At 41.0% G+C, this 27,666-nt stretch overlaps 1 protein-coding gene across 1 annotated transcript in view; it reads right to left on the bottom strand.

Annotated features, from left to right (window-relative positions):
* Positions 1–27,046, bottom strand: part of LOC139729250 (uncharacterized) — a 243,738-nt gene extending 216,692 nt beyond the window's left edge. The window contains exon 1 of the mRNA XM_071640181.1: positions 21,756–27,046. Coding sequence (XP_071496282.1) covers positions 21,756–25,631 — 3,876 coding nt within the window. The 5' untranslated portion in view covers positions 25,632–27,046. The remainder of the gene's footprint in view (positions 1–21,755) is intronic.
* Positions 27,047–27,666: the final 620 nt, after the last annotated feature.

The raw sequence follows: 27,666 nt of genomic DNA, 5'->3' as shown, positions 1-27,666 counted from the left end.
GTATTTTCTTCTAGAATAAGTATCTTAACTCTTGGGCTGCATGTTCTAGTCACTGCAAATCCCTGCAAAATTCCTAACTACATGTACCCATGAGTTTGTTATGTCATTTTTGTGTACATTTAACCTATATCTCATCCTGTATCCATCTCCTATTATTGCATATTAAAGGTATATTTTGAATTGCTGTACATCGAAATGTCCTTTTGAAATTGACCTGATTGTCAACAGCAACTGGAACCCTTTTGTTCCAAAATACTTCATTGTGCACTCTCATCAGCAATTATGGACTTAAAAAGGGTGGGGAAAATTAATATAAAACAGTAAAAACTTACACTGGTGACAGCCATGCCTGAAAGTAACAACATATTCAGTTTTACAAGTACTACAGTGGTGATTCAACTGCAGATATATTTGGTCTTCTTGTCGAAATCCTAATTGCATTACACTCTCCTTTGGCTACATTTACCCTTTAAGCTTGATCAAATCCTACCCTAGCCAGGCACAGAGCAGAGCATCCTGGCAGACTACTATCACTTCCTGGGTTGGAAGTCATTAAAGAGAGAAATCAGGTCACATTCACACGCAAATATGTCCGCTCCCTGTCTCTCTCTCCCTCAATATACTGTAAAACATGATATATTCGCGGCATGAATTTTTCATGAATTGGAGCCGACGGCCTCTTTTGCGGCATGAAATTTTTGCGAACTGCCACTGGCATTCAATGCACATAGTATAGACAAGAACTTTTGCGTGCATGTTAATTTCGCGAATCTTGGCACTCGCGAAATGCGCGAAATCAAAATGCACGCGAACATTCCTTGTTTTACAGTACTTTCTTGGGTGTCTTTCATCTCAATGCCTCTGTATTCCCCTATTCTCAGTATACTCAATATCTCTCTCTCTCTTCTCAGTATACTTCATTTCTTTCTTTTTCTCTCACATTCTACATATTTACATATACATGAAATATTATGTGTGCATTCATTGTGTGTGTGTGTTTATTACTCATTCCCTTCTTATGAATGTAGTGTGGTTATGTCAGGCGAAGAAAGCAGTACTATCAACCAATGAGTTCACTCGCCCATACCACAGAGCTACCAAGTCTCACGCATCTATGGTCCGTCTCACGATCTCACGCATGGCACTTATTTTTCTCACGCATAGCTCAAAGATTAAAGTGATAGTTGCAATTGAAGGTATATTTCCCTTTTGCCTTTCAAAATAAGTAAAAAATAGTCACTTAAGTATGCATCACATCGCACCATTTAAAGAGCTAAAAATTGAAAAAGCTCCCTACCGGGGGAGAGGGGTCTCACCCTCCCCTCGTTCTGGCGCATGCGCGCGCGCGCCGAGACGCCGAGTCATGAAAATCTCACTCACAACATTTTTTTTTAACTTGGCATCTCTGATACCAAGGAGCTACAATTAGCTCCATAGCTCCATGCCAATATACTCAGTCTATGTGCATGTGTGTGTATGTGTGTGTGTGTCATCATCACCTCTACATTACGCCTGTTCCCTCAGTCCCACATGTGACAATTCATGATGGATCCCCTTAGAGAGTAATGAAGCACGGTAACACTTTCTACATACATTAGTCACAGTCTTGTGATGATTGCACATGTCAAGTACCTAAATCTCCCTCAGCTGTAGCTAAGCCTCCACTTGACTGTACCAGGATATTCAGGAAAATCATGTATAGACATAGTACCAATTAAGGTAACAAAAATTTACCACTCAGCATGTTCATTGTGCCCCATGAAATGAGTTTTGTAGGTTGTGATACCTATCTGTAACCAGTACTCAGTGTATAGACCACACAGTGTTCACTTGAGTAGTGCTCTCAGGTAAGTAATTAAGAAAGTATCGAACACAGGTCACACAGCATTACAAGAAATACTGAAAACTGAAAGAATAACACAATTGTACTGAATGACTGCTATATAGGTACTTTACTTCAAGAGTCTAAAATGACTCAGATGTAACTTATTTCATTATGACATGAAGGTAATTGACTTGACAAATTACATATAGTGGCCTACAGGTAATGTACTTTTAAAATAACCTACCTGGTATGCCTACATGTTACCTTTAAAGTGACTGGTCATAATGTAATTGGACACAAGTGTGTGGATTTTGACACTAATCCTATCTTGTTTTGATAGTCCATAATCCCCTGAATGACAGGTATTAAAAGTGGTGGAATAGAGCATTTTTCTCAGAAATCCGCTGACAAAACATTCTATCCTTCACAAAGCACCTATGGTAAAGGATAAAACTATTGTCTATAAGCTGCTTACACCCAGAAAAACACTACTGTTGGACACTCGCCCACTTCTCGCAAAAGAATGATCTGCCATTCACACTCCACATCAAGCAGCCACTGCATACAATTTCACACTGTGTCTCTAGGTGGTTGATTCAAACAATTCAACGACAGATGATGTATGTTTTGCGCTGCTCATCTTTTACCCTTACACTAGATTCACCTCACATCAAATCACAAACCAAGGCCACATTTCAAAGAACTTGTTAACAATAACAAGTTACGATAGTTGTTATAAGCTACTGAAATCCTTGCATCTGATTGGCTGAGAGAAAATTTGTCACATAAATGCGGCAGTTGTTACGGATAACAAGCTTTATAATTAAATTGTGATCCTGGTATCCATCATATCACAAGTATGGCAGAAAGAGACAACATGGACAAAACAGATGTAGGCCCATTGAATTGTCATCAACTGGAAATGGATAGGAAAATCTCATTCATTTCTCATCTCATCTGAGACATTTCCATTGAGTTTCTTAAATTGTATTACCATAATACATTAACTCAAAATTTCATCAAAGAAATAAGTACCCTAGCTTGTTTCATTTGAGACTGAAACAAAAGAGATCAATGCCTTTTTCTCACATCCATTTGACAAAGTTTGGGTTGGTTTTTTTGTTCATTTGAAAGATTTATTAGTTCAAAAGATTACTGAATGATCAGAAAGAGCTGTCAGAGGAAATCTGATCCCAATGCTACATCAGTGGTCTGGTCTGTATCATTTCTCGACACATGATTTTCAGCAGCCATTGGTTGAGGCTTTTCTCACCACGGCAACCGATCACACATCGCTTCATCACCCCCACCTTACACCAAAGTGGCAATTTAGATAGCGATAGCTCTATAAATTTGCTGGGAGTGATTGTTCCAGGGGATTTTTTTTTTTTTTTTTGGTATGGATTGAGGTGAATCACTCTCTAAATTTAAGGCAATTTGTCATCGGCCACTACCTGGGAAATGTGAACTTTTCGCGTTTGGCATCATGTTCCAGTCAAGCTTCCCTGGGACACACTTTCACTGAACTTGAACTTCCCAGCTTGCAGCACAGCAGTCTGGGCTATAGGTTTTCCCCCGTACCATTCCTTCCCTATCAGAATGAATGATGGTAGCTGGGACATAGACTGAGCAGCGTTCTTTGTGACAGCCGCTCGTCAGATTAATCCAAGCAAAGCGTGATATGACGTTTAATCTCTCTGCGGTATATAGAAGACACCCGGACACACATTCTGCATTGAGAGGTCCCCTGAGTGACTCACACAAAAGACTCCTTTAGTCTGACACAGACTCACAACCCACTTAGTTCATTCACTTGCACACAGAGAAGTACAAAGGCATCCTTGCTACATTCATTAGCTTTCAAAAAGCCAACAAACCTCAAAATAATGACATGGGCTTGAAGAGATCAGATAAATATGCTCATTAGTATCTCACAATGCTGATGTTAATGTTGACAACTCTGGAGAAAGATGCCATTGATATGTTTTTTTTAATCAATCGACAGACACCAAGCTTTTTCATACACAATACAGAACAACAACAGCAAACATTTCCCAATAAATAGGGCCTACATGTATAAGAAAGATTTATGAATATATGCCAGTCAAAAAGAGATAACAAAATATGGAGTTCATTGTTCCTACAAGTCATCATACGTTTCTCAACCTCACCTCCATCTCTGTCATCACTATCTTCTATCTCTTCCATATCTGTCATTGCCTTCAAATATAAGTTCTTTAGGTGACTCAATTAACTTCTCTCCCTCTCTTCTTCTTCTTCTCTCCCTCTCTCTCGCTATCTATCTATCTATCTATCTCTCTTAATATCCTAATTACTCCTCTCTCTATCCATCTCTTTCTCTCTCTCTCTGTTTCTGTTTCACTTATTTGTTCTTTTTTTTTTTGAAGGCAAAAAAATGCTGTCCAAAAGTGCACATAAATCACAAAAATTATCTTTTCCAGGCAGCTAGAGGAATACCAGGAATTATACTGATGGTTCTACATTATCGCCTTTATTACTGCCTGGTAGCCAGCCAGAGGTTTTCCAAGATAGGTCCCTACCATGTGTTTGTCATCCAGTGCCAACAAACTCTTGACAGTGATGCATGTACTGTATAATCTTCCAGGGCCTACCCCCCATCCCTACCTCCTGTTGCCATGGAAACACTACCTTATATTGGCCATACTCCGATCAGGAAGAGGATATATGCTCCAGTGAATGTTTTGAGAGATGGGAGAGAGAGAGGAGAGATTGTCACAAGCTTGGAGCACGGTGCGTGTCGGGATGAAAATACACACAAAGAAGCTTCAGTGGAGACATATTATGCCTACAACTGCAATCTTGAGGAAGATATTCCAGTCACATATGATGTAATTGAAAGAAGTTTAGATAATTTTTTTAGTTATGTGCATGCGTGAGGTGCATGAAGTGAACTTCCAATAGACCGTCCTGTAATGTTCTGCAATTCATAGATTTTTTTATTCCTACAGCCTAGTAATGAAGCATTTCATTCACCTGCTCCCTCCCATAGGCAAGTATTCACTTAGTTGTTGCTAGGTAGGGCAAGCCTCCGGCAAGCTTTATTTATGGTTCTTAAAAGGGCCACTTTTGTGAACAAAGCATACAAAAAATTTGAATACATTACAGAATCGGTCTATTCAAATAGTGCCACGTACCTGACTGCACTACAATTTGTAGCAATGTTGTGCATGAACAATGCAATGTCCCATTTTGCCTTTGGAAAAGATAACAATTCCAAGAAAGGGAGTTAAAACTATACGTTATCTCCAAGCTAATCTCACTGGAAAATACTACAGCGACTCTCAGCAGATAATGAAATTTGGGGATTTACTGCACGTAAGAGAATATTCCCCCATCTTTAAGGAAATTGCAAAAGCTGTAACCAATATCAATTCTGATGGCAAAATTCTTGCCACAAATATGGTAAGCTTCAACTGATGAAATTAACCATTAATATGAAGAATGTCTATATCACCAATGACTACTTGAAGTGCCTAACGACGTTCTGGCACTCAACCAGTAATATCAGTGCAGTATGAGAAGATAGTCTTTTGTTTCTCATTGCAATCATTCACATTCCTGTTTTTCTCAGAAAAAGACCAGATTTTTTAGCTGGATAATCCCAGTCACCTGCTCATAATCAAATCGTTTTCATCCACAAGATTATCTGCGATATTGCATTCGATAACATTTTTTGTTTTAGTCCTTTAAGCATCAGGCAGAGAGTTGAGGAAGACTTCCAGCCTGGGATTTTAAGCATGTTCCTGTATTTAATATGAGAGTGAGCCGGATCACAGATCTGGGAGCTTGTGGGGGAAACTCACTACCCCTCAATCATGCTTAGCATTGCTTCCTTTCTCCCGTAATCTTTCCTTTCACTTGAACTCCCACATCCCTTGCCAGCTAGGGCCCCCCATCATAAATCTCCCATTTCATATTCCAAACATTTACAAGCCAGATTCCTTGCAGAAGCTCTGCCCCCCCCCCCCATTCCCCCCATCCCCCCCCCCCCTCACTCTCTTTGCTGTACAGCATGGAGGAGGATTCATGGAGTTCAGCAGGGCCAGATGGTATTGCTTACAGTATAGCAGCTTTCCTTGGCTCTGTTAAAGGGAGACTTCACTCTACACTCAACCTGACTTTGCTTAGACGAGTTTATAACAGAAACATGAAACAAATGGAATAGTACAGTCTCATTAAAATATGAGCAAAACTATGAAAACAATGAAATTCTAAAGTAATGCACTACTTTGCAGAGCAGTGATCAATACCAAAATATCTAGAATTCTGTAGTTTTTCAAATCCAATTTCTTAATGAAATTCCTTCTAATCTCTTCATCTGACTTTATTCTACCTAGAGAAGTCAATGTGAACCTCGTAAAGAATTGCACTTTAACCCGTTGAGGACGAGTCCCAAGTATACTCGGGCAGGTGTCTATGGGAAAAGCGTGTTGTAGCAAAATCAGTCTGTCCTCAATGGGGTAAGGCAGTCAGTATTGAGGGAGGGGTCTTGATGGAAAGAGAGGGGAGGGAAAAAAAATAGTGTGGTCGAAAAGAGAGGGTTTAGGGGGGTAATAGAAAAGGGGGCTATAGGGAGAGGATGGGGGTAAGATTGGCAGGTGCTTGGGGGAAGGAGAAAGGGATGGGATGAGTTATCTATCAGTGTCATACCAAGGTCATCTCTTAGATTGGAGGATGGAATTACTTCCAGACTGGGCATCAAAGCAGCCAATGCCAATCCATCTCAGACAAAGTTTTTGCTGCTGTTGTTGTTGTTTTTTAGTTTCTTTTTTATTTGTTGTTGTTTTCTTTTTTTATTTTAATGGCTCCATTACAAGTTATTAATAAAGAGGGAGATATAGGGAGTGCCACTACAAAACTTCAAAGAAAATTAGGAGAACATCTGAAATATATTTCAAGCATGCTGTTGCACAAGTCATGTTTTCTTATGTGATATTTTATCCACAGTATTCACTCCGTGCCTTTCTTGTTTCATATTATTATGTCATTATCACCATTACAGGAAATGTTTTGACAACTTATAATATCACTGATTGGCATTAAGACATAACATAATTTTTTCACATAATCAACCTTCTAAAAATTGTTGTTTCTTTGTACCAGATATGCACACAGGCCTTATAGTGCAAAAACTCATATGTTTTGTACAATGAGGTCACAGAGTGATTGTGAGGGAGAGAATTGCATTCACTTAATGTCCGGAAAATTCTTTCCAAGTTCCATACCTGTTATAACACATACAATGTACCATGCTATCTACAATGTATGTGCACTCTTCCAGGGGTATACAAACTCAAAATATGTGTTACTCATGATCACAAAAAGTGAGTCAAGCTACAAACCTTGAACATGCCCCAGCACATAATCAGCAGCTTCAAGAAGTAGCAAATCCCCCACCTCTGACTCACAGCAAGACTCGCCCCTTTAGTGAAGCCATCAAACCATCAACAATGACACCATACAGCGATACACTACAGGACTAAACTTTGCTTTTCGACATCTTCTCTTTCTGAACAACTCTACCCAATACCTGTTGTGCAGAATGTATTGCACCTAAATAGAAACTGGATTAAATGCTAAACCAGATGGCAAACAATGGTAACAACACTTGATATTACTCACATGCTAAATTGTGCATAGTCTATTTGTAACTGGATGATTCACAGACACCTTCAAATGTTTCCACACATCATTTGGATTCACTCATAGCGAGCCATCTACTCCAATATACGAGAAATAGAACAAAGGGAATACTGTTTTCCCTTCCCTTTCTCTTCTGAAAGCATGGAAGTTCAGTTTGGCCCACATCTACCTCAAAGTGACATTTGGAGCAGAAGCTACAAGGCTACATTTGTAAATCACGACGGTCGGTGTTGCTCGCGAAAAGTCAAACAATAGACACAAATTTTTTGCATCCCCAATCTTCTACCATTCCAACACAATCCATTGGCCTCTTTTCCTCCATTCCTCATCGTTGCGGCAAATCAAATTTTGTCTTCCACCGCTGCGATAATACTGCGGGGTAATTGAATCTGCTTTATGTTTCTTTCAATTTGGCACAGTTGGACGGGTTGATTGGGAAGAACCACAAGACACAATCAAATCAGATCAAATACAAAGTTCTCGAGAGCTGACCTCCTCTCGACCGAGGCGAAAAACGTGATAGAAAATGCCGGTGAACATCCATCTCAAGTATTTCTTGGCTGTCAAAGCTTGGTCGGTTTGGATCTACAAAGGCACGGCAGTGCTACAGTCAAGGCAGGACTATACTAGGGGTAGATTTCTAACCGGGTTACTCTAGCCATGCTCTCAAGCACACAGCGTGACATTGTTAGGCCCTAATACGGCTCCACCATGCACCTCCGCTGTACATTTCTCATGTATCTTTTCTCTCACAATGAGGATATTATTAACAGCAACAATTGCACAGTTACTTCATCGCCTACTTTTCAGGTTTACATACCTGGTGCAATAAGAGCATCTTCTAATTAATGTACATGTTACATTTTGATGTTGATTGTCATTTGTTTGGGATTTTTCCTTGTTCTCCTATCCCTACCCATCTCCAGAAAAAAAAAATGTAGGCCTACACAAACACAATCATATACACACACAAAATACATATGAAGAGTTTGTTTGCAAAAACCGATAAGTCCATATTTGCCAAATGGAGATATTTGCGATTAAAGGTCAAGAAAAATAAAGAGAATAATAAGAAAATTGTTGCTTCTTTTGACCATAACTTCAAAAATGTACCTTTATATGTAGTGACCAATATATCATTTAAAAGGTATCATTTTGTACTTTATGACAGAGATCATACTTCAAAATCTTCAAAAATGGACTTATTGGTTTTTGCAAACAAACCCTTCATATACACATGTACACATACTTACAAAAAACAAAAACAAAACACAAAAACTCACACATTTTACAAACACAAGTGCACACCTGCAAAAATGCTCTCACATGCTCACAATCATAAAACATGAACACAATGCATGTACACACATACTCAATCACACATAAACAAACATACACGGATATGCATGCACACACACACACACACACACACACACACACACACACACATACACACACATATACACATGGTAGCATCATGTGATTATGCCAAGGTCACATGGCCTCATATGGAATATGTACTGGTCGGTTCTTTAAATGCATGATTTCATTCAGAGGGCGGGCCCTATAGCACACCGGAAACTGCCCGAAGAGTTTAAGCTCATCCGCGCAGTGTAAATCTGTAAATAAGGGATAAGCCCTGCTTCCAGGTTAAAATGCTCAAACTAACTGACCTAATTAATCTCACGCAGTAGTACCTACATTATATCATCAATACCAAAGCCATTGCTGCAGTCTAGGTTCCATGAATATACACACAAACCTGTAGATCACTGATTTGTACAGTTAACATGCTGACTCTATTAAATGACTGCTACATTACAACATATGACTACAATATGTGTGTGTGCAGACATTAATTTCTGACAGCAGGTGGCATGATAATCAGTGCGAACTTCAATCCCTTGTAACCATGACGATAAAAGTATGAATTGTGAAGTCTCCAACCATGGTGATTACTGTGAATACTATATGAATTTCTTTGATGATTTCGTCACACTGAAGTGTATAAATTTGAAAACATGCAGGAATCACTAGTTTTTCAAGAGAAAAAAGAAGAATGCAAAGTATTCATCAAATGAGTTGTAGGCCTTAACTTCTTTACAGTTTTTACATTCACCCTCTACTAGCTAAGCATTTTCACTATAGGCTTATTATGTTTGTGCACAATGCTTACAAGCATCTGCCGGCCAGGTATTTTGATTTTCTTTGAGGTCATCAGAATAAGATAATTTGTTTTGTGCTTCCTGAGGGGAGAAATAGAAAGTATGATCACAAAAGTTTTTGACCTAAATTTCTTTTTATACATTCACCCATAGTTAGGCACTTAACCATCTGTGTTACTTATCACAATGAGTGCATGTATTGTATATCTTAGAGTGATGGAAATAGAGATCATCAGCTGAACAGCCCCTTTAAGAGAGACCTTGGTACACAGAGAAATGAGGATTTGAGGAGGCAAGTGTACAGGGACCAACACCTGCAGCCCCTGTGTAATGAATGACACACATACAGTCTGGCAGGTTCATATAAATGTAATATCTGTGCACCCCAAGGCGCTGGCATGGTAGACTGCTCTGCATTGTAGTAGACATGAATGGAATCTACATCCATGAAATCAACACTAGCAAATGTCTGGCTGGAAGAAATGCTTTCCAATCCATCAAAAGCAAAAGGGCTTCAACTACATACAAACATAGATGAAATCTACAAGTACACAAATCAATGGAAACTGAGGCCACAAGATTTGGTTCTGAGATATGAGTGAATAATTTGCGTAACACTTATAAAGGAATTGCTCCTAATGCTAGGAACATTACACCCACATAATGGCATATGTTTGTGCAGGAGATATACACAAAACATATACACACAACAATATAGGCATACACAACACAGATTTCTCTCTCTCTCTTTCTCTGTCTTACTGTATATATCATTTCTATATTTCACATATCTCTCTGAAATGTCTACTCCCCCTTCCCCACCCCTCTAAGTAGAAGGACATGAAATTGGAATATATACCACAAGCCTGCTACATGTCACTCGCAACCCACATGAAGAATAAATCAACAAAATTTGATGGGAATCTTGGGTAAAAAAAAACTGCACACCCTATAAGAGCAAACCATTACATTATATTTTCCTTTCAATATTGTCCAGATCTCCCTCTCTCTCACAAACTTTCTCCACTCTTAACATATTCTATATATCTCTCTCTCTCCTCTCCTTCTTTCACTTCCCCCTCCCCTTTCTCTCTCTCTCTCTCCATCTATCTCTCTATCTATCTATATCTATCTATCTACCAATCTATCTCTATCTCTATCAATCTATCTCTATCTCTCTCTTTCTCGCTATCTCTCTCTCTTTCTCTATCTCTCTTTCATATAATTTGGTGGCAGATGGATGAATGTTAGCTGCCTGATTTTGCCATGAAGCTCATCTTCCGAGGAGCCGAGCTGAGTGACGTCAAGAGCCGAATTAAGGGGCTCTTGATTACAGAATTACTCCAGCAGGGAGCGGCGCTGCAACAACATTTATCCATCATTACATCACTGCTGTGATGAAGAATATATGTCAGGGGAAAAAAAAAAGAAGGTGGGGCTGAGAAAAAGAAAACACTCTTGAAAAGAAAAAAGGAAAAACGGAACCAAGTTTAGATGACAGTCATGTAAAATGCACGACCTCTGAATAAACATATCACGAAGTGACGATTTGCAGAATGGATAAGAAACGAAACCCTTCCAAAAGAATGTTGAAATGAATGCAGTGACAGACGATAGCGTGGCTAAGATTTCGACTGGTTGGATGGTCCCTTTTAAAATGGCATTCACGTCGATGCGGCAGTGAAGTGACTGGGGATGGAACATGTTATGTACTCACAGGACTGGTATGACAAGAAATGGTCATAGATATTAGATGGTGGATTACGATTGTGGCGATGAATACTAACATACTCAGTGGCAGATCCAGGGGGAGTGCACCGGGTGCCCCCCCCCCCATTTTTTGGTTAAAACAAAAGAAATATTCAAAAAATGGGGGTGCATGTGCCCCCCTTTAATTTTGTTAAGGCGCCCCGTCTTTACGGAATTCCTGGATCCGCCCTTGATACTGATGCAGCCCATGCATGCATCACAAACCGTGGGATGCATAAAAATCTCTTTAAAAGAGTCTGGGAAAACGATGGATTTGATATGAGTTATGACACCATGGCAACAGAAATCGACTGAAATTCATGATTCACACAGGCAGCGACTGTGAGGCACTTCTGGCCGCCAAGAGAAAAGATGAGACTGATTCATGAGATATCAGATGACGGGGTGAGAGTTGTGATGCCTTCAACAATGATGGTGACGGACATTGTGGCAGTGGAGACGAGGGGACAGAGAAAGAGGAGGAGGAGGAGGAGGAGAATAACCATCATCTTCAGCACCATCATTACCATCATCATCATCATCATCATCACCATCATCCCACAGATGGAGATACAATGTTGATAAATAATGCATCCTGGATCCCTAGGATGGTCTCTTCATATATAACCTTTCACAGAGAAATTGAATGACAAGCCTTGTGATTCTATTTTCTCATCACACTAATATTTCTAACACATGAATGAATGAATGTTTTGCTACATTGTTCTTTTACAAGACAGGGATACATGAGATTATGAATGATAAGTATTTGGAACAGTAACAATAAAAGTCAGCTTTTGGTCTTTAACCATCATATCATTACAGTGTCATAAGAATATATCTCTGTTCTTAGCGTGACATGAGTCAAATTCAGAAATGACAATCAGCTGCTTCGAAGCCCACATCAAATGCACAGTGCTAGAGTCTACTAATTACAGCTAGCCCACTGCTTACTTCAACAGGACAATAGCATATTGTGCATGTATGGCTATATTATTTATCTCTCCTAATCCTTTGTAATAATGTTAACAACATTGGAAAATGTAGGCAAGCACAGGAAATGAATGAAATTTTGATATGAAGAATAGCATTGCGACATCCACTGAAATCAAAACGATATCATATTCTCTTCCTCTTGAGAATAAATCTGATCTATTCAGCGACCATTCGAGAGATAATAATGGATGTTTGCTACCAGCTTATTCTGATACATCAACTTACACAGGGATCATCCCTAGATAGGCCCCAGGCACTGATAGGGATGTGTGTGCTCAGCTGTGGCATGGGGTTAATTGGTGTTTAGTGATACTGATTAACAGATCAGGGGATTAAGAGGGGGTCAGAATAGTTCCCCAATGTTGTTAGTTTCCATCTTTAGCCATAGCACTTAGTCTTGACTTCTAGACTAATTTGAATGACTCAGAAACAGCTGGAAATTAAGGTATCTCCTCTTCCATTATATGCAGTGCTCAAATTCCAGTCAATTTTAATTTTCATCATGAACTGATAATATCTTTCTAATTTCAATCAATATATCAACTTGATATAATGATCCACTGGTGATTCAGATACTAATTTCATGACTTTAGCTCACAGTATTTTTTTTCTAGTATTCTGCAACAAATTCTAGGAAGGAAAAAAACTACTTTTTGTCACTATTCCTTGTGTCTATCTTCATTCATATTAATATGAAAAATAACAATCTTTGGGCCAGCTCTTACTGAGGTATAGGAACATCACGAGATTTGTTTGTTTTTTTAGCTTTTTCATGCCACAATTCCAGGGAAGACAATTTTGCTATGGGAGTTGCTAAAGATTGCAGTCACCCTGACTAAGATTAAATTGGCTGTTGGATATGTTGAAACTTAGAAAGGAATATCTTTCTCATTTAGTTTAACGATAAGCCAGGTATCAGTCAAAGGCCTGTAAAAAGCTTTCTCCCCAGCTAACTGTAACATAAATAGAACTCAATATCGTCAAGATAGCCCAATGGTGCTTGGGGGCCTTTTTTCTTTCCTTCAACCAGCCAACCAAACTCGCTAAATTCAAGATTGTGGTCCAATTGTAAGGCGAACAATAACATTGACTCCCGATTCTTTTGTATTCGCAATGCGTCAAATCATATCGTTTACTCGCCCATACGCAATACCTATGAATGTTATCAAAACACTTGTGCGGTGATACGGGAGACAGACAAGCTCGCCCCCAACCACAAAGCACAATGACAAAATCTTGCACCTCGCGGCCAATCGCCTCCATGACAGGACAAAAGGAACAGAGCGGCAGACAGTAACTATTTCTGATTCATTAGATCTATTCTTTATCCAAGTCTGCCTGAGTTACTTCTCAAACTGTCAAGCTCCCCGAAGTCAGCCCATCCCTTAGCATCTGTTTACTGTCACACTTTTACCCTTCTAGCCCTTACACTCTCACACTCCCACTCATACATACACACACACACACACACACACACGCACACACACACACACACACAGAAAGAAGACATAATACATGGTGTAATCATGGAGTTCCATGGTGTACAATACACAACTGACGAACAACATGGACAAGCTACCAGTTATTGACAACACACACAACCCAAAGTCTTTTCGTGCAGAACTGTACATGCCTGCATGCCAATTGTTGACAAACCCAACTCCATTTGTTCTGTGTTATCAATAGTGTGCAACACATAAAATCTCCAAAGCATTGTGAATCTGCACAGAGCACACCAGAGCACACATATGTAACAGTGCAGGTGTACCATTGTATACAACACTCGAGCCTGCATGGTGTGTGCAAACACCTGCAGCCAATGCACTGATGGTCACACAAGCAGAACTTCACTGGGTTATTTTCCAAAAGGCATATTATGGCAACAATAACCGAGGGATTCTCTATCGTAGGCACAAGCAAACTGTATGCCTAGCACTCTCACTCAATAATAAGTCGATACTCCCAACATTTTGGCCAGGCAGAGATTTGCAATATTCTTAGGATATTACTGTAGTAGAATAGAATTTGCAGTGCACGAGATATGTATCTCCTCAAAAGTTCCACTCTTACTGACTAAAAAGAATGACCATAATTACAGCATCAGGCTTCAAAGCTCCTATTCATACTCATAGTCTTTGTGGATTTTTTTCTCTCTTTCAAAGTGGCTCTGCAGGATGGAGCTTACATTCATATGGAGTTATAAAACCTGCAGGTGATTTGGGCGCTGAGTTTGATTTATGTCAATAACAAGGTTGTGAACATTAAACCATCAAGACAAATTGGCCAAGACAAATTCTGTTGCTATATTACGGGGGGGGGGGGGGGGGGGGGGGGGGGGGGGGGGGGGGTGGGGAGGGGGCTCCCAGCATCAGAAGCAGAGGACTTTGAGTCAATGTGAATTTCGATTACAGTTTGTAGCTAGGCATCAAGTCTTTTGGACGTCATTCACAACATATGAACTCATTCGCTTCTCTACATAACGATGGTGTGCTCCATTGAGGAGGGAAAAACAACAACATGAAAATATCAGACTCTGGAATGTGACTTCAGACTCTGGCGCAGCAGGATTTAGCTCTCTCCTTTGTCACGCAAGGCTAACACAAGCGGAAGGACGCCCCATATTGGGAGGGACCAAATCTTCTTTGCGATTACAATCACCCCGGCCACATTGCCTCTGTTTTCGTTTTCACAACTTTTCTGATCAAAGTCAATTGTCTACCTGAAGATTACCGTCCTTCTGCATTCAAGGAGGACAGAGGAAGGAAATATTCACATCAATGTTTAAAGGCTGACAATTTTCTATTCTTTTTTTCTCCCTTGCATCTCATCCCCCCCCCCCCCCAAATTTGTTTTGTGTCTCCCTGGCATTTGCGTGCTTAAATGTACACATGCCAGCAACAAATACGACGCTGGGAATGTCGGAAGCCATACTGGTGCAAACATTCGTGCTTCGTATGGGAGGTTTAGAATGCCAGGCGAAACACTTTGATGTTTCGAAGCCAAACTTTTTGACGGTACCTTGTTGACGTCACGATGAAGCCCGTGTTCCGAGGGGCCTCAGTCTCAAACACATAACTGTCTATTAACATTTGCAAGTGAATGTAATTACACCCAGAGGGGTGGTAATTTTAAAGCACAGAGTGCAGTTGTGTTAATGGCATCAAACAATTTACATAATAATAGCATCGAACATCACGGGCCATCCCCAGTAAATTCCCAGGAAAATCAAAGATGGGGACATTTGTTATGCTTCATGTTAGATTACAATAAAATTCAGTCACATGTTTCTAACATATGTGTCTTCACACAAAGAAAACAATATCGATAGTTTCTTTTTTATTTGTCTCAGCATAGGTTTCATGTTGTCATCTAAGTTTGCAAACTCTGAGCATTACAGAAAATGATAGTCTTTCCTTTTTAATATGGTTTATAAGAAGTCCCTCCTTTATCTTGAAGGAGAATTTGGCATCCAAGCTTCCACCAATCCCATTCTATATCATCCTGAGCAGAACAAAATAACTTCAAACTTCATAGCTTTAATAAGAAAAAAACTTTTCTCTTTTAAAGGAAGGAGCATGAAATATTAGCACACAAGGGACATTGGTACAGCAGTTGGGGTTGCTTAGACATTCATAAGCAGTACACGAGCATTCAACTTGAGACTGTACTATGTAAATGAAGTCCTGAATCTATGTACATGACACACTGCTGGGTGAATGTTTCTACAAAGGGATGCCATAATAATGAGAATAAGAATAATGATGATGATATGATGATGATGATGATGATGATGATGATGATAATGATGATGTTGATTATGATGATGATGATGATAATAATAATCATAATAATGATAATAATAATAATAATAATAATAATAATAATAATAATAATGATAATAATAATAATAATAATAATAAGAAGAAGAAGAAGAAGCAAAATGTCAATAACAATGAAAATAATCATATCAGTGATATCATGGTCTTATATAGCCTCATCAGTGTTCCCATTATTCTACTAGAGGGCCCTGCCAATCCTACAATCTGCCCAAGCAATTCCAGATACCCATTGACACAACTAGGTCATAAGGGGCATCCACAGCTGGCAAAATACTCGTTTCTTTTCCGCGGATGAATGAAAAGCATCGGTGGAACTTGAATCCAGGACCTTTTGATTAAGATCCAAAGTCTTTTCCACATCACCATGGTGTTCTCTCATCAACAAGAAATAGAAACAGATGAAACAAGAGATAAAACACAAAAAATGCAAAGATATGTGTGCATAAAAGTTTTAGTGCACATCAATGCTAAAAGTAAGATTTTTCTCTAAGCTTCTTGTTGTTGTTTTCTTCATTTACTAGCTGGTATCATTTTTTTCTTGTTCTGAATTGTAATGAAAATATATTGGTTCACTTATGCACAAAAAGAAAGCTGGTGCACTTTGTGAATCAATAAAATTCCACTCCTCCCACGGGTGATGATCAAATTGTGCCTTTAAATCTGTCGCGCATGACGACTCCATCCGTTTGGGTCAACTGTAATTTCCAACTGCGGCTCCCTGACCATCCTGCAGGTAGTATTCAGCCCAAATTAACTCTGGCACCACACGCACATTTGCATGGCTTCATTTCATGCTGTCGGGGCACAGACATAACAAAAGTGGAGCCATTGGGGATATGTGAAGTGTTTTCTGGGAGGGGGGGGTCGCCTTTCTTTTTCTCTCTTCTTGACTACAATGTCCCTGTAAAAGTTTTGATAACCAAGTGAATTTTTAGCTAAAGCTGCCTAAACTCCAGTACTGAATGATTGATTATGCATTAAATACAAATCCCCATAGAGTAAGTGATTTAGTGGTCCAGTCACAAGCAAGTAGACAGACGAAACCATGGAAATCTTGCCAAATGTAGTGCATTCTTTGAAAGATGAAGAATAACACTGGCAAGGCTGTTTTCTACAGCATGCAAGGGGTATTTGCGGTCTATGATACACACATATATTTCACAATGTGATATTTTTATCTTCTAATATTTTGCCTTCACTAAAAATATAACTTTTGTCTTAATTGTACATATACCGGTACATCTCAACTTCAAGCATTGCATTCATTTACAGGCAGAGTATTTTGTGAAGTTTTTGTAAATGTTCACAATGTATTGAGCCGCCCAGGAAACATACAGTCAGATGCACACTGCATAGGTTTAGTTTATGTCACAATCAGACAACTTGAGACAACAAGTCCTGTGATTTATCACTATATGAATAGTTTATAGAATAGATTATTGATGTATCGCACACTGAGCATCACACATGGGGAATAGGCACTAATAAAAGCTGTTGATATAAATATGCATATTATATATGCAGATATTTTTTGCTCATAAGTAAAAAGAACAATTTAAGATGGATTTATACTACAATTTCACAACTAAAATATCACTGAGGCAAACATCCTGCATGAGTAAATAGGAAGTGTGTGTATATTTTAGCACACCAGTACAGCTTAGTCCCACATACCCATTTCCATGATAGTTGTAGTTTAGCAAGAAAGGCTTTCAGCAAGTTCTGTAATTTTGTTAAACCTAGAATGCATGAGTGAGCAGACAGTTAAGTTCAGTTTGGAGTAAAGTACGACTGGCAGAATAGATTGAAGAAAAAAGAATGGGCCCTAAATAATCTAGAACACTATTTCCACCCCTAATAATGTCTGGTCCACCACTAACTCATTGTAAACATTTATATCATGTTTAACTACACTCAAAGTTAACAGTGTTTTCTCAAGCGAGCGCCAACAGTACTGACTTATGCACATATATGGTGTAAAATACAAATCTGATTCCACTGGACAAAGCAATCCTACAAGGGTGTAGGTGCACTTTGCACTGCCATGGAGTGGTTGGAAGATTTATCTGCTATTTCTCCCTCCTTTGTATCAGGGCCCCCGAGAAAGAAAACCCTTCGGTACTTATTTATCCCACTTGTTGGATGAAAGGCTGGAGTCACGCTCTGCTGCCGAGCTTTGGAGAAACATTCGGGAGGAGAACAAAGGTCAAACGTGTAGGGAGTGTAGCCAGCGCTATCAAGCACAGTAGTGTCCTATCACTGATGAGTAAAGGAGCTGGTTGTGGATTTAACGGGGATGGAGGGGGTGGCTTATAGTGACTGAGTCACCATAACTCTACAAAAGCAATAACAAAAAAAAGTTGCATTTTTCATTCTTCTTTCTCCTTGTCATGTGTCACTGATTTTCCAAGAAATCAATACAAAGGAAAATGCAGCTGTAGGTACTAATGTGTCATGATGCTAGTTCACTTTTTCTTCTTAACATTTTGTGAAAACTATTCATAACTTTTGTACAATTGTACTATTGTATAATGATATATTGTACATTATGATCATGACATCAATACCAGTGTTAAAAAAAAAGTGACTTGAAACAAGAAAACTGTTGGTGTACATAAATTTCGACAAAGTAACTTCTGACATCCTCATGACATCTATAAATCAAATATATCACGACACAAGTCCCACCTGTCTGTTTCTGTGTCAGCACTACTGGTGCTCATCTTAATATGAGAGTCAGCACAATTTGTTCAAATTTTGCAAATTTCTTATTTCTTCCTATGCTTTCTTCCATGTACAGTGTATCATTAACATTGGGTCTCTGACCAGTTTGTTAAAAAGACACACACACACACACACACACACACACACAAACACACACACAAAAAAAAAAAAATGAGTAGGCCTACAGGCTCTTCTTCCTGTTATTTCCACGGTCCGATTCACAACATTAAACCTGACGATTCTGTAAATAACTGTCTGCACTGATGAATGGCATTGCATAACATCACTGCCCTATTAAAGTACTGACTATTCAGCTATGCTATTTGGGTATAATTCTTTGTCATGGGCTGACAGCAATATCTTTGGTAAAATTTACAGAAATATATTTGACAGATTGACAGGAAAAAAAATCTATCACAATAAATTTCCACACAAAAATCTTAGATTGGTTTAAGAAATATACATCTATATATTTGCAATAGATGTACTATATTTTACTCCATGTTCCAGTATGATTCCCCAACTACACTTTACCTTACACACAGTGACACACAAACACATGCACACACACAAAGTAGAATCAATTGCCAAAATGAAACACATTCAACCTCCTTCTTTCAACGCAATATGTCAGCTGATAAATAATAGCCCATTGAGGGTTGCAGCTTTATTATAGACTTCTGTTCTAAAAACATTGGAGGAACAATTTTTTGCCAGGAATGTGGGAGTTTTTTGTCACAAAATATATCATACTTACATACTCACACAAACATATGTTTGTCTTCTCTATGCCAATTTGTCTTTCTGTCTGTCTGTCTCTCCCTATCTCTATGCTCCTCAACTGAGTCTTATATATTTCTCTTTAAATTTCTTCTCATATCCAAGACCTCAACTAGTACCTGCATACTAACTGTATGCAGTGCTCATTGGCTACACATGTCATGCGCCTGCTCTTCCAAAGTTGCATGTTTCTCCAATTTCACATACGAGGGAACACAAAATTCACCGCAGTTCCGCATTCTCTAGACATTATCTGCATCTCAAGGCATCTATCTACACACACACACACATACACACACACACAAGCACACCGTGGCAAACAATTTATGACAACAGCTAGGAAAACTCAAATCTCCTTTCTCCACTCTTGTCTCGAGTCTGTCGTCTCTCCGCCATGCGGGGCCCTGCTAGATGACAACTATGCGGACTGCCTCTGACATCGCGATCCCTTCCACAATCAAGTTCGTAAGCGTGCCATTCACATGGTACGCTCATCAGAAATGACAGTCAATTTCCTGCCCCTCCTCTTGTGTTGTGAGACAAATTCCTCCAGAAAGAAGGACCACTTTCTCTCTCCCTCTCCCTCTACCACCCCCCCCCCCCCTCTCTGTCCCTCTTTCTCTCTGTTACACAATTTATACACATCTATACAGTTTTGTATAGCGTGATAACTTTAAGTGTGAATATTAGCAATATTTGGATTTTCCTGAATTTTGAATCATATTTGTTGAATACATGAATTCTAATTTTGATATTAATTTAACTAGGAGACAGAGAGAAGTGAGTTTGTCAACCTTGTCCTAGATCACTGCCATTAAAATACATCAATCTTTGAAAGGTATCTAATAGGATTATCAACATGACAACTTTCACTGATAATGTCTCAATTATGTTGATAATTCAAATCAACATTGAGTTTTTCATTGAATCTTTTCAACATTTCTGTTGCACACAGTACAAAAGGTATAGGTACAAAGAAACAGCATTAATACTTGTCTTTCTGGTTATTTTCATGGTTAAAATTGTTTTCTGTTATTGTAAAAACAATAACTGTGTTAAAAAAAAGAATATTCATCATCTGTCTAACATAATATAGGCAACATAATATAGGCCCTTACACGGACAAAAATTCAAAGCAAAAATCTTGCTATCGTTGCTTTGAGGAGATATAAAACGAATGCATAGAAATAGATGAAGATATATAAATGCACACAAAAATAAACACATGCACACACATATCTACTGGATCTAGATATCACAGAACAATTGTACCCTTTCTCTTTTCCCTCTCTCTCATTCTACTGAGTATCTTTCTCTCACACTCACCTTTTTCCATTCATGAGCCCTGCTACAAATCACACAGCCCAGCCAAACTTCCTATGAGATTTCCGCCACTCGGCTATGACGGTGTGGTACATCAGTGCTACCATTTTGAACTTTGTTGAACTCTGGCGTGCAGCCAGACATTCTCGATGACAGTAGAAAAGATTCTTTTTGTGATGAACTCTCTTGTTTTGCATGATACTGGCTAGCAGTGGTCAATCTTGTACCTCTGCTCCCCGAAGTTTCATCTCTTTTCAATAATCATCTCATCAGGTACAATCAGGTACAAATTTCTGCATTTATCTCCCACAAATCAAACTTATCAATACCCCTGTAGTTTATCACTCCATTCACTCTGCTACAGATAAAATGTCACAGGGATACTGCTGGCTTGGAAGATGCATGTAAGAGAATACAATTATTTCACAGGATCATATATTATGTCTTATAATACTTTGAAATGTTCATACATAGTTTTGTTGTTTACCATACAGGAATGATAACCTTGGTACCTTTCCATTATGAGACCACACATTACACAACCAAAACCATTACAAAACCAAAGCAAAGAGACTGTACATAATTTAAATGTACGACAGCATCTGAAACACATCTCAATCATTTTAAAGTATGAAATAAAATTTTGTGACATTTTAAAGCAGCTCTTACCTGCTGTTTCTGTCTTCTCCTTGATGCTGGTGATAATTCTCCGCCTTTCTTGTCTGCTGTGGCACGGGGGAGGGTAGCACAAGATCCTGGTTTGGGTCCGGGAGAAAGCGAAGGGGAGTCTGGAGACTTGTGTTTCGATAAATTAGGAGTAGATTCCGACATTTGCATGTTCAGATTTTGCGGTCTGAGGAAATGTTGGTCGGGCAGAATCGGCTGGCGTCGCCGCGGCGCTGGCTTTTGTTGCTCCCCAACACTTTTTGTCCTCTCAAATGTCTCCGGCAGCTTTTCGGCGCTCGGCGCATTTTGCGGTACCAGCGGCATGGTCGCCGGTTCGCTGGCCGCTCGCTCATGTTTGATGGCTTGTACATCCGAAGTAGGATCCGAGAGACTGCCGTGGCGTTTCCCATTAGCACCACCACGTCCCGACTGGTATTTGGCATGGTGAGGTGAGGTGGCAGTAAGACCCAAACGTTTACCAGACTCCTTATCTCCGAGGATGTCCTCCGACTGGGATCTGCCCTGCGCATCACATCCAGAAGCATTTTGTCGCGCCACTTCGCGCACTTTCATCACCTCTTCTTGGCGTTCAGAAACAATAGGGGCACTCGTCGATTCTTGGATGCCCTGTGCATACTGACTGAGCTCATTAGAGGTTTTATCTCCATTCGGCCAAGTAAGTGACTTTGTCTTCTTCATTGTTTTTCCATTCTTTTCTGCATTTTCAACAGATGCATTGATAATGACATCGGTTGCCTTGGTAACATCTTTGCACACATTGATGTACATGGCATCAGCGGTGGCATCGCTGATTGAAGTAGCGTTGCTTGAAAGTGACAGAGTACTCTCAGCACTGATGTTTATCTCACTACTGTCCATCAGTGGCGGCAGCATAGGTTCGTCCGAACGAAGGGAAGAAAAGAGGTCGGCATCCATTGAGCCATTATTGTCAATGATGTCTGCCCCGACACGCTTTCGCTCCTGCGTAGGGTCACTACGTGACCTACCATTCCCTTCCAAGCCGCCACCTTGGTGCTCTGGGAAGGTGTGTCCCGAAGCTGAGTTCTTCTTTCTCCTCCTCTTCATTTGTTCAATATCCATCTCCTCATCTCTCTCAGTGAAACTTTCCTCATCTTCACTCAAGCTAGCCTTCTGCTTTGGCCGCAGAGGCTTCAAGTGCGCCTTCAAGTGAAACTTGTCAATGCTTGTAGGAGATCCCACTTCTTGAGCAAAGGCATCATCACGATTAAATTTGGCTAAAATCTTAGGAACTTCTGGGAGATTGATGCCTTTCTTCCGACTGAAGCTCCGCGGCAGCGATTGGGTCTCCGGCTCTTTTTCGTGATCTAATTCCATGATACATCCCTGGTCTTCCTCGTCCGGTGAGCAGAGACCCGAATCTTGCCGCGTGTGTTGGAGTACCGTCGGCTCTGGGCTCTTCGGGGGCAAATCTCGGTTCAGTTTCGCAGTGAGATCGTGTAGCCTGGATCGATCTGGCGATGTTGGCGCACTGACCGCCTTCTCTGATGGCTTCTCAGGATTTGACACCCAACGAGACGTGCGCACTGTTGATCCAGAAGGTACAAGTACATTTGGTCTCGGTACCCGCAAACTGCTGTAATCCTTTCTAATAGTCACTGTCTCCGGTCCACTCATGTTTTGACTAGTGCTGGTCTCTGCGGGGCTTAGGGGTGTTTTGAGCGAGCTTCCACTATGAATGGTTTGGTCACTCGAAGTGGCCAGTGGCGGATTCAAGCCACTTGCTCTGGTATTATCCGCATTCATAGCTTCTCCCTGGTGTGCAACATGACCACTGTGCAACTCATGACTCAACAACTGTGCACTTTGTGTTGTGAAGACCTGTCCTTCAGCCCGTCGTCTGCTCACTGCATCACTGAGGTTTTTCGCCAAACTCTGGAGGTCCTTTGAATCATTTCCGCTCTGGCTGGATACACTAGAGCGGCGACTGGTCGAGCGCGAACTGATTGGACTCAAATTGTCAAAGGTCTGCAGAGATCTCTTCGAGACTTTTTGCACGGCTAGCGGCTTGAGCTGTCGAGTGGGGGAGGTCTTAGCACCGCTCAATACTTTGGTGGAGGGAGAGGTAAGAGGCTTACTCCCCGTTTCTACTTCTGCTGTTCGACTGGGACTAAGCACTCTCGTTCTGTGTGCATGTGACGCATGAGAAGTATCTTGGTGCATTCCGACATGAGCATAATCTCTCGGTTCATTGCTACCATGAAAGGGACTGGGAAAAATCCCCCCTGGCTTCCGTTGCCTCTCAGTCTCTGCCCTGAACCGTTGTGAATGGTCCTTAGAGGCCAACTCAGCGAGAGATTGTTTATCAAACCGTTCATCTATTGGCAAATCAAAATCAGCCTCGGAAGATGGCGTGACGGGTGCACTAACAGAAGATTGATTCCCATCTCGCACATACAGACTGCCACACTGAGGGTTGCTTTCCCTTACCTGGTTGCTGGACAGATATATGCTGGTAGCAGTATACTTTCTCTCACCAGATGCTACTTCGGGGTCGCTCGACGCTGAAAATGTTGGAGTTGACATGTCTAAACCAGCGGTGCGCTGCCCCTCACAGCTGGGCGCGCGAGAGCTATGCATGGCATCCAAGCTGTCCCGATAACGGCCGCCCCAGGCTCCGGCATTGGATAATGTTAATGACTGCTGCGACTGCGGGTCTTCCAACGTGCTCCTGTTATTCCTACCACGTTTACTATCGGCCGCCAAGTCACTGAAGTCAATGTTGTGACCAGTTACAGATTGACGAGCGACGCTGAAACTGCGACTTCTATTTCTATTCGATTCGGCGCTTGATGTTTCGTGTTCAAGCTGCTGCACTATTTGGTGAACGTTCGGCCTTTTACTTGTATGTCCACTCGCTGCGGCAGTGGTGTATGGCTTCGATTTGTGTCCATCGAGCGTGTAATTATTCCGCTCTATTGATGATCTGTCCCGATACTCCGCCTGTGGTATAAATCCTCCCCGATCACCATCATTACACGATCCCGTTGTCGAAGGGGCAGTCCTTTTCACAGGCTGGCTTCCACCGTTATTGTCAAATTGACGAGCTGTCTTTAAAACAAAGCACTCCGATCTAGGCTTCACGAAAACCCCGCCGCTGTACACACCTTGAGGTCTAATCCCCGTATCATCATTAGCTTGTCTCCGGTTCGCTACACAGGCAGCACGCTCCCCTCCTTCCGTAGAATAGGTTGCTACGTTGTGATGTTGAGCAGTTCGGTGAACGCGAATTTGGTCTTTAAACTCCGACTCATTACCACACCTCTTCGAATCTTGGTGTAATCCTGGTAACGAGCTGCTAGTGGTAGCGAGGTGCGTGACGGTCGCCAAATTATTATCACCGTTTCGCGCGTGTGTATGAGATGAGGGCACAATTCGTAACCGCACCGTCGGATCCGCAGACGAGACAGCGACCCTCACTTCCGTCGTGCGTTCAACTCGCGAGTACGACGACTCCAGATCGCCAGTGCCGCTATCAGCTGAGTCGCTGCCACGTGACCCATACGCTCCCACATCTAATATATGATTAGGGTGAACCGGTCGACACTCTCCTCGTCGAAATGCATAGGCGTATGCACCTGTGTCCCCCAAATTATTCCGTCTTGAGTGACTGCCGCCCCCATGCCGGCGGGGAAAAGTGGACGAGGAATACTCTGTCACAGTTTCTGCTGTGTGATGCTCGGTATATTCCGTGTGGTATTCAGCATCCTGCGAAGAAACATTTCCGTTACTTCCCAAGACGATTGTTAGTTTTGAGACTGCGCGAGAATTTGCCGGAATTGGGTTCCCGTTCGGCGCGTTGTTTTCCCCATGACGAAATCGACCGCCAAACTCGGCCATTGGAGCGCCGATCGTAACACTCTTTCACGCACAATAATTTGGTTGAATACAAAACTCTCCGTTGCAAACAAAACAAGAAAAAACACCAGGGTTATTGAACCCGCTCAACGCAATAATCGGCCACGAGGAGAACAACATCTTTCAAATATTTCCGGAGAATGTAATCTCTCAATAAGGGAAATTTAAGATGGTCCTTCAATTAGCAAATAAACAAACAAAGACTTTTTTTTTCTTTCGTGTCGAGCAAAGACCTAAATCGTCGTTGAGTCAGGTATTTTACGTTAATCTCTCTAAAGAATACAAGCGGCGAGTAAACAGGACGGATTCTTGTACAAATATCCAGTAATACCTTCCTAAGCGATGTCTTGGGGCCTTCATTCCGTCGATTTCGGACAAAAGACGCGGGAAAATGCCCCCATCGTCTGCTGATATTTCCTCGGAGACACACGTAACAAACGCGACGAGTTTGAAGTGACGACACAAAAGATAAATCAGAGACAATCAGAATTGTAATAGGTCGCCGGTTGAGTCACTCCTTACGGGATTTTATCATTGTGTCCCGCAGAACGGGGCTCAATGCAGAAAAACAGGGGGACTGCCGAAAGGATTTGATGCTTCGGATCGCTTACAAAGATCTCGCTGTAGAGAGTTATGATGAAGGAAAAAAGAACGACAAAATGAGAAACTTGGACAACTTTCAAACCATCTCTGGAAGTGGTTGATAAAGTTTTATGGTCCGATGGGGTGTTGCTCGTAGTTCCACGGCCATTTAGAGAAAAGAGGCGCGTTAATTTGTTGTTTTCACAACAAACAAAGAAATGGACATAAATAAGTGCTGGTGCGGAATCTTTCTTGAGTAATTAGGGCACAATTTAAGAATAAAAGTTCCATAGAAGCCCGCGTGTAATGACGACCTCAATTTCTCCTCAACAGATATTCGAGTAGCTCACTCATTCGCAACCGGCCGTCGGTGATTTCGAGTTAAATGTCCAACTGTCCAACTTGCATGTTCCAAACGCCATATATCCTGTTGCTTACATATTCCGCAATCAAAACGTCCCCGCAAATACAGTCCGTTGGCTCAATCATTGTCCCAAGTGGTAGCCAGAATCGATTGCTTTTCTCCACACACATTAAAAGTTTGTTAACTTTCTGACAATGGGGAAAACAAAAGCAAAACAAAAACAAAAACAAAACCAGTGAGTTATGGATTGGGAAAGCGTTGAAATCTATGGTGTGGACACTGTCGCTCCGGCGTGTAATGTGGTGTTCCCGAGTCAGATCTTTTTTATTGGGCCATCCGGCGCAGCTCAGCAGCGGACATGATTTGAGAAGTGTGTATCCCTGGCGTTGCCCCCTTACTTTATGAGGCAACCCCCTCGGCAGACGGTAGCCTGTTGACGTATAAGCCCGACTAAAACCACTTTCCAGCCAGTCGTTTACATGCCGTGGAAAGCTGACGTGATTTTTTAGCCGCCTCTGCAGAGAAAGAAAGATATAATGTATGAAAAAGGGGGAAGCTCAATCAGATAGCTGAGTGAGAGTGTGCGATTTAGATCCACCGCTATTCCTGTCCTGTCAATAAGTCATTTAAAGTGCCATGCACGTCAGGTACAGACGATCTCCTTTCAGCACTTGTTCCTCTTTCGTGAGTCATCATTTCTCCCGCACTTTTGTTGTCATGCAGCCAAAAAGTTGGCTGCCGCCAGTCAAAGAAAAATCTAGTCTAGCAAGAGTCCGGCATCCCATCAAAATTACTCAACAGCGACTTTTGATGATGAAAGCTCGAGTCGAGGATGCTAGAGCCCATCATACCAAGCCAGTTTTGCTCAGATAATACCCAATCCGTCCCGTAAGCTGGGATGTTATATACACTGCCACAGGGTCATGGCTGGAATTTATGGATGGGGATTTTTCCCAAACATATTGGATCATAAATCGTGACAAGCACCACATGCCAGAGAGAGAGAGAAAAAAAAAATGACGAGCGACACAATATTTTTCCATCTCCATGGTTCATTATTCCTGTTCCCTG

This window comes from Diadema antillarum, unplaced genomic scaffold (genome assembly GCF_040938485.1).
Source record: "Diadema antillarum isolate AM-2024a unplaced genomic scaffold, OU_Dant_1.0 seq00000229_RagTag, whole genome shotgun sequence".
NCBI classification, from domain to species: domain Eukaryota; kingdom Metazoa; phylum Echinodermata; class Echinoidea; order Diadematoida; family Diadematidae; genus Diadema; species Diadema antillarum.
This window is presented reverse-complemented; position numbering and strand designations above follow the sequence as displayed.